The sequence below is a fragment of the Thamnophis elegans genome, chromosome 3 (genome assembly GCF_009769535.1).
Source record: "Thamnophis elegans isolate rThaEle1 chromosome 3, rThaEle1.pri, whole genome shotgun sequence".
Lineage (NCBI taxonomy): Eukaryota > Metazoa > Chordata > Lepidosauria > Squamata > Colubridae > Thamnophis > Thamnophis elegans.
The window spans coordinates 5,842,479-5,854,188 of NC_045543.1; the positions used below are offsets into that span (position 1 = coordinate 5,842,479).

Here is an 11,710-nt window from a genome sequence, read left to right on the forward strand (position 1 = left end):
AAGTAAGACCCCCATCTCCTCCTCGTAACTTATAAAGCCCTTCATGGTATTGGACCTGGGTACTTGAGAGACCGCCTGCTGCCAATTACCTCCCAAAGACCCGTTAGATCACACAGGGTCGGCCTCCTCCGGGTTCCGTCCACCAGCCAATGCCAACCTTGGCCACTTGAAGATGTCTGGATTTCAACTCCCAGAATTCCCCAGCCAGCGAATGCTGGCTGGGGAATTCTGGGAGTTGAAGTCCAGACATCTTCAAGTGGCCAAGGTTGAGAAACACTGCTTTAATGGAAGGTTGAAAAGAAATTCTGTAAAGGAAATTCTGTAAAAGGAATGGGGTCTCTTGTCACTGTCAGCCCGATTCATTCTTTTAAAAACTGAACCGTGAAATTTGGTGTGATTAAAGACGGAAAGAATTCAAAAACGGAACTGCCGACTGCAATGCTTCCCTACAAGAGACTGGTCCATCGATGCAAAATGAGAGTAGAGCATTTATTTTATTTATTTAGCATATGGCGTTACCCAGATCTTCTCATAGTGATGCGTTTTAAGCCAGGAGATCACATTGATTGTCTGGCTGCCATTGCGGAAGAATTATCCGGCTCTATGTCGTTGCCCAGGAGACGTCCCAGTTTAGGATTCCTAGATTCTTCAGGGAGGCATTTTCCTTGCCTCCGGAGTCCGAGAGGAGAGCAGACTCACATAGATACAACTTTCTACTCCAATCTCCTGAATTCAGTACAGATATCTATTATGGCCACTGCTGGTAGGGGTTGGGTGAATCTAGAAGCCATTGTTGTCCACTTTCCCTACCTTGGTGATAAAGCAAAAATAATCAGGCTAGAATTGAGTTTCCACCCTTGAAGAAGAGAATTAAGTGAGATACCAGCATTGCATGTGGCTTATTCACAAAACATTACTAGATGTCTAGAGATTCTCAGTCATCCAGGTCATGGTTCCCCAAAGATTCTTTTTCAAGAGGCAATTAAGACTAGAGCCGAGGTGGCCCAGTGGTTAGAGTGCAGCACTGCAGGCTACTTCAGCTGACTGCAGTTCGGCTGTTCAAATCTCACCGGCTCAAGGTTGACTCAGCCTTCCATCCTTCCAAGGTGGGTAAAATGAGGACCGGATTATTGTTGGGGGCAATACGCTGACTCTGTAAACCGCTTAGAGAGGGCTGAAAGCCCTATGAAGCGGTATATAAGTCTAACTGCTATTGCTATTCAGAAAGGCCTCTTGAAAAAGCACCTTAGGGATAAACATTACTAGAAAAGAAATCCAGTAGGTGAATTTCAGGAAATTCTACTTTTATGCTGCTGTCTCTTTCTAATATGAAGCCACTAACGGGAGATACTAACTTTCTTTAAGTTTATTTTAGAATATATTTGTTAAAGATTTATACCCTGTATTGGTTCTGGGAAGTCGGGGGGGGGGGGGGGAAGGTTGGGGGGTGGGGTTTTTTTTGGGGGGGGGGAGGGCAGGGGGGGAGGTAAACATTTGTAAAAGTTTTTTTTTTTCTAAAATTTTCAAGTAAAAAAAGGAATTAGAGCCATTTGAAGTATCACAATACTATACATGTTTATTCATGTTCACATAGAATGTATACCTATCAGCCACCACGCACAAGGGTTATACAATAACCAGCTGCTTTCTCTTCAGAAGCATTTCAGTAATACGTCTGGTGCAAACAGGACATCCATGATGCTTTTCCCATAACATAATTGGGCTTTGGATCATCTTCTTCTGTCACAGTGGAGAACAATCCACTGTTAAAACAAATTTCTGAGTCCCCAAAAGGAAAGAAGCCAAAAGTTCTCCATCAATGGAAGCGCCGCCTGTTTCCCGGTTTGCTTTTGAGATGGCCAGCGGATCGTCGGAGTTTTCTCCTCTCTTCGTGATGGAGTTTCTCTGCTTCTTGCTGCTTTTTATGGTGCTCAGACTGAAAATAAAAACAATTACAAATCTCACTTAAAGACAACACGGTAGTTTATATCCAATGGAGTCTATTCTAATAGATATCTTTTAGCGTGACCCGACAAACGCGCGCATGATAAAACCGCGGCGACGAAACCGCGGTGAGAAAACCGCAATGTCATAAACACGCCCACAACGCGCCGACAAAACCGCGCCCACAAAAGCGCGATTTAAGTTAAGGTTAGGTTAGGGTTACGTTTAGGGTTAGGATTATTAGGTTGTTATTAGTTGTTTGTTGAAGGCGCGCTTTTGTCGGCGCGCTGTTGTCGGTGCGCTTTTGCGCTCATTCGTCGGTGCGATTTTGACCTCGCGGTTTTCTCACCGCGGTTTCGTCGGCACGCTTTTGTCGAGCGCGCATTTGTCGGTCAACCATCTTTTAGTGGAAGGAATAGACAAAATGGTGCCCTTCTCCTTCCACTTGTATCTTTTCTCTTCTCCATCTTCACTTATGTGTTGGGAGACATATGGGGAGAGACACCAAAAGCTTTGGGGATGTGAGTTCAATCATTAAATTTGCAAGTAACTTCATTATTCCCAGAAGAGAGATATGAAGAAATAGTCTAAAACGTGCCAAAATAAAAACAAATTTAGTGAAAAGTTTATTAAGGAACATAAATAAGTGGCTAACTTTTTTTTAAAAATCTGCTCATAATGCTAAGTTTAGATCAGGTCTGTCAAACTTGCAGCCCATGGGACGGATCCGTCATGTGCTGGCTACGCCCCTGCCTGGTTCAGCAAAGGGGGGGGGGGAGTCCTAATATGCCACGTGACTCTGCTGTGATGATGTGAATTTGACACCCCTGGTTTAGATACTAAATGGTTCCCCCCTCCGCCCCCCCCCCCCTCATGGTTTGGTCCATTATTGGGGGTGGGGGAGGGGAACAGAGCTGCTTTGTTCTAGAGGTAGACCAAAGTGCAGTTTGTCCAGGCAGGAATACAGGTGTGGCTGGGGGAGAAAATATGAAAATCTCAAAGAAAAAAGTGAAAACCACTTTTGGTTCAACTTCTGCAGCAGCCAGCAGTAGCATAATGTTGTCACAACACAATCAGACCAAGATTTAGTCCCCCTCCCACAGCTAGTGGCAGCAAATTGAAATGTGCAAAGCCAAAGACTGTGGCCAAACTGACCCAGCATAGACAATTTGGAAACAGTCGTCCGCCTGCAGTGCGCAAGAGTGAAGCAGTCTCATCCAAAGGACCACTTAGTACTTCTGCTGTGTGACCCGACAAATGCGCGCACGACAAAAGCGCGCCGACAAAACTGAGGCGCTAAAATCGTGATGTCATCAACACGCCGACAACAGCGCGCCGACAGAAGCGCGATTTAAGTTAAGGTAAGGGTTAGGGTCAGGGTCAGGTTTAGGGTTAGGTTTAGAGCGCGCTTCTGTCGGCGCGCTGTTGTCGGCGCACTTCAGCGCTCATTCGTTACCGCGGTTTAGTTGGGTGTGCTTTTGTCGGGCGCCCTTTTGTCGGTGAACCCTTCTGCTGCACTGATTTTATTAGTTCTAAATTTAGGATTGATGTTTACCTTTTTTAACTTAAAAGTAACTTGTTTACTTCCTACAGTGGTATCCTGTACACTAAGTGCACCAACCCTCTCTTCAAGTTGCAAGCGATCTCCAAGTGACTTTCTGCAAAAAAGAGAGAGAGAAAGAGAAAGAGAGAGGATAAACTCAGCATCTACTTTCGTGATCAGCATATCATCTTCCACAGAAATTGCTCTGAGAGCAAATGAAACAGAAATGAAGAAGAGATGGAGGGAGGAACCCAATTAGTTAAAAGTATCTTGAGAAAACATTAAATGATCTTTAGATTAGGATAGGCCAGTGGGATGACTGGCTACTAGACTATGGCTCCTATAACATATTAAGACCATATCCAGATTGAAGGGTCCAGGAGACTGGCACAATGATGCCAACTTGGCCTTGTGCCTCCCTATGCACAGCCCCTCATTTCTAAAGAGTCAATTGTAGTTGAACCTCCTTTTCTAATTGGTATGCAAACGAATGCATGAATTAAGAGAAACCTCTTCATTATTTATTTATTTATTTATTTATTTTATTTGTCTTGTATGCCGCCCACTCCCGAAGGACTCCAGGCGGCTCACAATAGACAAGGGAAGGGGAAATAACTAGACAAAGACAACACTTTAAAAAAACGCAACATTCACAGTTTCCGTGGGGCTGGATGTTTCACAAGCCCCCTGGCCAGCTGGAGCAGCCAGGACTTGGTGGCTTTGCGGAAGGCCGGGAGGGTAGTAAGGGTCCGGATCTCCATGGGGAGCTCGTTCCAGAGGGCTGGAGCTGCAACAGAGAAGGCTCTCCCCCGGGGGGGGTCGCCAGCCGACATTGGCTGGCAGATGGAATCCGGAGGAGACCTAACCTGTGAGATCTAATCGGTCTATGGGAGGTAATCGGCAGGAGGCGGTCTCTCAGGTACCCAGATCCGATGCCATGTAGGGCTTTATAGGTGATGACCAGCACCTTGAAGCGGGTCCGGAGACTAATGGGTAGTCAGTGCAACTCGTGGAGGATAAGTGTGACGTGGGTGTACCTGGGTGCACCCACAATCGCTCGCGCGGCTGCGTTCTGGACTAACTGAAGTCTTCGAACACTCTTCATGCCAAATTGGCCTTGTGTCTCCCTATGCACAGCCCATCATTTCTAAAGAGTCAATTGTAGTTGCACCTCCTTTTCTAATTGGTATGCAAACGAATGCATGAATTAAGAGAAACCTCTTCATTATATCTGCACTATGAAATCAACTGCCGAAAAAAAGATGAGGACAAATCACTAGAATGGAATAAAATCACGGCCTTACTTCATTAACTTTTGCTTCTGGGCAGTGTCTTGGAAACTTCTAAATTCTTCCCCAGCTTTAATCTCAAAAAACTTTGGTTCCAGGACTGTTTTCTGATCCTCCTTGAACCTTTCCTGGCGTTTCACTTTTTCCTCTTGGCGTAGAAGGCTGCGCTGTTTCCTGACCTCTTCAACCCATCCTTTTTCATCATCTGAGGACTCCGAACTTTCTGCATCACTTGGTTTTCCTTCTGGCTCTTCCTCTTCTTCCTGAAGACAAAATAGTCAGTTAAAAAAAGAGGGAAAAGAATTAACGTTCCTTAAATGAACCATTTACCTAATTAGGAGTACGTGACACCTCCCAGATGCACTGTTTGGAAAGGACTTCAACACGAGACTGGGCAAGATATTTTCAAGAGAATGCCTTAATGGCTAATTGCCATCGCCAATGATGTACTTCACCTTTTTAATCTACAATTCTCCCTGAATTATTAAAGCCCCCCCCACCCCTCAAAAGGACAAAATGTATCCAGTATCAGTTAAATTTAATATTCCTATTGTTGAAAAAAGACAAAAAGACTGCTAGGAAGCAAAAGCATGTGCTACGTGTGTCCTCCAGCGGCTCAATTTAAGAAGCAAACATCTGAAATTAGGACGCAACCTACCAGGGAGCAGAGAAGGGGAAAATGGAAGAGATCCACCCCTTGAATTTATAATAGCAATAGCACTTAGACTTATGTACCGCTTCACAGTGCTTTACAGCCCTCTCTAAGCAGTTTACAAAGTCAGCCTGTTGCCCCCAACAATTTTGGGTCCTCATTTTACCGACCTCGGAAGAAAGGAAGGCTGAGTCAACCTTGAGGCTGGTGGGATTTGAACTGCCAAATTGCAGTCAGCCAGCAGTCAGCAGAACTAGACTGCAGTACTGCCCTCTAACCACTGCGCCACCGTGGCTCATAATAATTCAGCAAAACAACAACTTTTCCAAAGATAAACAGTGGCAAGAGAAGACCAGGATAAAAAGATTGTTCTTAAAAAAACACAGAAATTTGTATGAGTTGGGGAATCTGATGTACACGGGAGGGAAAACCATTCCACAGGCATACGTGCTATCAGTGAGTAACCATCATATCTCCCAGGATCAATCTGCAAAACTGTGACGTAGGGAACACGGTCTTATCCAAAGGCTGTAGGTGCCTGATGTATCTGGAGATGCTTTTTAAGATAGCCTGCTACTGAACTTGGTGGCAAAGTGCCAGCCAATTCCAATCTTTTAGCAGAGGGATGATTGCTTCGCGGTGAGGCACTCTAGATCAGTGGTAGTCAACCTGGTCCCTACCGCCCATTAGTGGGCATTCCAGCTTTCATGGTGGGCGGTAGGGGTTTTGTCTGATACTGAAGCACTTTCCTTTTTTTTAAATTTAATTGACTTTTTAAAAAAAAAAATCATAGTATTATTTAAAAAGATCACACAGGTTGGGCCTCCTCCGGGTCCGTCGACCGGACAATGCCGGTTGGCGGCTCCCCGAGGGAGGGCCTTCTCTGTAGCGGCACCAGCCTTGTGGAACGAACTACCTGCTGAGATCCGGACCCTCACCACTCTCCCGGCCTTCTGTAAAGCGACTAAGACATGGCTGTTCTGGCAGGCCTGGAGCTGTTGATTATTCCAGCCCCATTTGATGAAATGGTTGTTGTGTTGATTTTAATTCTGTAATTTTTAAATGTTTTAAATGCTTTTATTTGTTGGGAGCCGCCCAGAGTCCCTAGGGAGTGGGCGGCATACAAATTCCATTAAAGTTTGAAAGTAAAAACATTTTCATTATGATTTCATAAAATCACCATTACTGTGGACCAGGTGGGCGGTTAGAAAATTTTACTACTAACAGAGATCCAAAAGTGGGCGGTAGGTATAAAAAGGTTGACTACCCCTGCTCTAGATAGTAACCTAGCCATTGAATTTCTGCACCAGTACTTTCTGGACTACTCACAAGGGAAGTCCCACAAACAGCAGTTATAGCAAACCACTTAACAGTCACCCATGCAGTGAATTGATGTGATTAGGCAATTCTTCTTGAGGACAGAGTAGAACTAATCTACTAGTTTAAATTGATAATATACTTCCTAGCCATGAAGGTAAGGTAAGTATATCCAGAAACAATCCTCAACTGCATATTTGTTCCTTTGGGGGAAACCAGTCCAATCTAGAGCAGGCAGATCCGCTACTTTCTATACGAATTATAACTTCCTTTATCCCTTCCCCTCTTTCCGATTACCTTCTCCTATTGGTATCTTATGATTTATCACTTTGATGTTTGTATCACTAGTGGGTCTCAAAAATTGTTCGAACCTACTCTATGGGTGTGGCCTCCTTTGTGGGAGTGGCTTGCCGCCCATGTGACCGGATGGGAGTGGCTTGCCGCCCATGTGACCGGATATGAAGATGCTGACGACACTTGTCAGAACCACCTTAAATTACCTCTCACACAGCACTGGCCTGCATAAGAATATGACGTAAACTTGTTTTTTAAAAGGCATCTTTGGTTTGCGTTAAAACAACTTCAACACACGCAATGTTCTGATTGTACCACAAACACAGTAGTCATCCTTACCTTTCACAGAGGCCCTGAGTTTTATAAATATGAGCATAATAGTGTAGAATAATCATATCCAAGGACCAGTGGTGGGTTTCAAAAAATGTTTGGAACTTCTTCTGTAGGTGTGGTCTGCTTTCCGGGTCCACTGGTGGAACCTTTTCTAACCGGTTCGGTAGATTTGACGAACCGGTTCTACCGAATAGGTGCTAACTGGTAGGAACCCACCTCTGGTGCTCAGTGTCATACAGTACACTGAGAGCTTATGAACCGGAGACAAATTCCTTATGGGTTCAATCACACTTGGCCAATAAAGAACATTCTATTCTATGAAGCAGATACTCCTAACGCTTTAAACTCCTGGTAAAAAAAATCTAAGACCGTGTCCTACTTGTGTGTGATCAGAGTGTATGCAACATTCCCATTTGGTCAAAACTGCATTTTTCAAGATTTTGTGCTCAAAGAACAAATGCAGCGTAAAAGGGAAATGCCATTTGTCACGTTTCATTGGCCTTCCACGTGTGCCTGTGCAGAAGCAGGAATTGGAAGTCTATGCGAAATGCACAACATAATTTTTCCAAATCTTGCTAGGGATTCTTAACCCGCAGGAGCGAAACAAGTGGTGGGGGGTAGAAGAGTTAAGAAAATATGGTTCTACTGAATCCTCCTGGGATCCTTCTCAAGCAGCAGAGGGGAATCGCATCTCCATTTTTTTAAAACAAACAAACAAACAAACACCTACTGGAGAACACTAGAAAAATCTCAAATTCTCAGATTTTACCTCTCCCAAAGCTTCTTGGTATTCTAACATCTTTAACTTCTTCTTCCTTTTCTCACTCATTTTGGAAACAAGTGGATTCAGCAGCCTAAATTCTTCGCTCTTCTCATCCACCTGGAAATCAGGATTCTCAAACATGACTTTGAAGCGGTCATCTCTAAGGATGTTAGGCATTTTCTGGAAGAAAAATGAGAACGAAGTTGAGAAATGGTTCCCTTGCTTAACGTTTTCCAACTTTATCTGTTAAACGCATTTAGATCTCTAGAGACTTTTTGCAGAGCAAGAAGCAGCTTTGTGGGGCGGGGGGGGGGGGAATTCTCCAATGAGTTATCCATTTGTACTCTTTATTTAACATCCTGCTAAACCAACTTTTTTCTGCCTTTTAATAGTTTGCTTGGGGGGGGAACTATAATTCCTCTTCATATATTCGCTATCGGATGAGTTTTTGTTTTTTTGTTTTTTTACTGTCAGTTGTCTTGAGGGCCATTTGTGGTGGAAAGGGAGGCTGTAAGTTAAACAAAGCATAACAAATGCAATTTGCAGGTTTGTGGAGGAAGAAGGAAGCTGCCAGACAGAATGTTTTATGTGTTTTTTTTCCCAAATTCTTCACCAGTCCTTGAAATGTCCACATTACTTACCTAATATTATGCTGACTTCGGCTTATTTATCTTACTTTGGGTTTATTTTTATTTCATTTGTTTACTTATTTAACTGGTTTTAATGTACCTATTTGCACTTGCACATAATTCAAGATAAAAGGTTATTTTAAGATCACAGTGACAGAAGGGATGGGGGATTGCTGCATTGAATGTTATGAGTGACAGTCCTCATCAGAATCCTTTGGGGGATGGAATAAATAGACATTTTCTGTAATAACTCCATTGTTTGGAGAACATCTTTCTGAGGAGATCCACGCATCCTTTACTCAAAACATAACAAAACAGCTGGTGTTTGGTATGTAAGTGAGGTTCTTCTAATATCATAAGGAGTCACACTTTTAATTCCGTATACAGTGATTTCCTTGATAGTGTGGTTTTATTGCTAGCTTTTGAAAAATAGCATAGGTAAAGATTCCCCTTGCACATATGTGCTAGTCGTTCCCGAGTCTGGGGGGGGCGATGCTCATCTCTGTTTCAAAGCCAAAGAACCAGCGCTGTCTGAAGACGTCTCTGTGGTCATGTGGCCAGCAGGACTAAAAACCGAAGGTGCACGGAACGCTATTACCTTCCCACCAAAGGTGGTTCCCCTATTTTTTTACTTGCATTTTTAAATGCTTTTGAACTGCTAGGTTGGCAGAAGCTGGGACAAGTAACGGGAGCTCACTCCATTACACGGCGCTAGGGATTCGAATCACCGAACTGCCAACCTTTCTGACCGACAAGCTCAGTGTCTTAGCCACTGAGCCACCGCGTCCCTCGAAAACAGCATATATACACATCAATTGTGTCTTGTACTACTCACAACAGCCGCTGCCAGCTTGACCAGGGTTGAGATTCCCACACCTTTACCTTAAGTCAATTTTGTTAGAAAATCTGAAGCCCAGCCTGTTCGTCAAGGTACTCGGGATTTAAATAGGTTTAGGGTTCAATGTCTCATTTACTAATTAAAAGGCAGTTTCACCTTTAGAGTGAACTATAATTTTAATTAAGATTACAATGTTCTGACAAAGCTATTTAATCACTATTTGCATTTTAGGAGTTGGAAAAAGGTCATTTCAGCCTGGCTGCTGGAAAAATACTAGCACCTGGGAACTAGCCATGTCCAACAACTTGTTTGGACAGCTGGCCAGAAAGGAAAATTCTTTGAGCCACTAAAATTGCTCTAAAGTATGCATTAAGTGCAACTAACAAGAATATTACTAATACAAATTGCTTTGTAGTCTAACAGGAATCAGAAGTTGCTGGAATTAAATAAAAACAACTTCAACGTAAAGGCCAATTTAAAGTACTAAGAGGCACAGTATTCTGATCCAATAATAATATTACTCCCACTCCCTATTTATTGCGTAGATGATTAACTTTTAGTGAGGATCACCTAAAAGACCTTTAGCTTTACTATTTACTAAGCATTAGCCTTACTATTAATATTACTTTACTATTACTACATCACTACTAATTTCAGTGTAACATTTCTAGACATGGATGTGCCTAGTTCACTCTCATTTATGATCCTAACACAATGTATTTTGATTAACAGAAAAGAAAAAGAGAACCAGGTCATCCTCTGAAGAGGAGAATATGTAAACACAACAACGGTTAGAGTGGATGGAGGGAGGAGTAGAAGGAAAGATAGGAAGGAGAGGAGAAAGGAGAGGAATAGGAGAAAGGGAAAGGCAGAGGAAGAATGGGAGGGAATGTAAGAGTAGGAAAGAGGGGAGGAATGGGAAGAAGAGGGGAAGGGTAAAGGGGAGGAAGGGGAAGGAGAGAAGGGAAAGGAGAGGAGGAAGGAAGGAAGGAGAGAAGAAAGAGAAGAAAGGGGGTAGGAAGGAGGGAGGGAAGGAGGGAGGGAAGCAAGGAGGGAAGGAAGGAGGGAAGGAAGGAGAGAAGGAGAGAAGAAAGGAGGGAAGGAAGGAGGGAAGGAAGGAGGGAATGTAGGAGAGAAGGAAGGGGGGAAGGAAGGAGGAAAGGAAGGAGAGAAGGAGAAAAGAAAGGAGGGAAGGAAGGAGGGAAGGAGAGAAGGAGGGAGGGAAGGAAGGGGAGTGGGAGTAGGAGAGAAGAAACGAGGGAAGGAAAGAGGGAGGGAGGGAAGAAGAAGTAGGACCGTTGTAAGATAAGATGGATCTATGGGATGATAAAAAAGCAATCTTCAAGTATATTGTCAACAGTAGGGAAAAATTGTTATAAATACATATTATTAATAACAGTTATGAGATCATATAATTGTGAATGTATATATGAAATTGATAAAAAAAAAGAATTCAATTTAGCAAGTAAAGCTCTTTTAGTTCAAGTCATCTAAATACCATTTCCTGTCATGCTCCCCAAGGATTTAGGGGTGGTATCAGTCTTAGTCCTGTCAGCAGAGGCCCAATAACTGGAGCTAACAGGGTAAGTCAAAAAGAGGAATTTCAAAGTTTCTGGTCTCCCATTAACTTATACCTCTCCATCACCCCACATATATTCAGATACTGGCATTTTTGAAAGAACCCTTCTGGTCAATTTCACTTCGCAGAACTAATATAACAGAAACTAAGGAAGGGCGACCTACCTTCTGTTTCTTCTTCCGAGCATTTTGTAGTTCCTCTTCCCCCTCCTCAATCAGCTTCAGTGCAAGTTCTTTATTAACTTTGGGAAGTTTCTAGTGAATAAAACAAGCATGGAATCTCTTAAGCATGGAACCTGGCACCTTCAATGTATTTGCTGATTTAATATATGAATCACAATAGACAGACAGTAATTGTGTGGGATATATATATAATGATTTGGAATACGTTAAAATTATATATTTAAGTGAAAAGCCAGCTCTAGTTGCCTCTACACAGATTTCTTGGATAATTTGAGAAATTCCAAATTATTCCAGGGGTTTCAATAGAAAACATCAGTGATGCAGCAGGGATTGCACAGGTCAACCCA

The 11,710-nt window shown here is 43.1% G+C and overlaps 1 protein-coding gene across 1 annotated transcript in view; it reads right to left on the reverse strand.

Annotated features, from left to right (window-relative positions):
- Positions 1-1,556: 1,556 nt before the first annotated feature.
- Positions 1,557-11,710, reverse strand: part of NOL10 (nucleolar protein 10) — a 53,764-nt gene continuing 43,610 nt past the window's right edge. The window contains exons 17-21 of the mRNA XM_032213442.1: positions 11,346-11,435; positions 8,142-8,315; positions 4,792-5,039; positions 3,500-3,602; positions 1,557-1,936 (exon numbers count right to left, since the gene is read on the reverse strand). Coding sequence (XP_032069333.1) covers positions 1,817-1,936; positions 3,500-3,602; positions 4,792-5,039; positions 8,142-8,315; positions 11,346-11,435 — 735 coding nt within the window. The 3' untranslated portion in view covers positions 1,557-1,816. The remainder of the gene's footprint in view (positions 1,937-3,499; positions 3,603-4,791; positions 5,040-8,141; positions 8,316-11,345; positions 11,436-11,710) is intronic.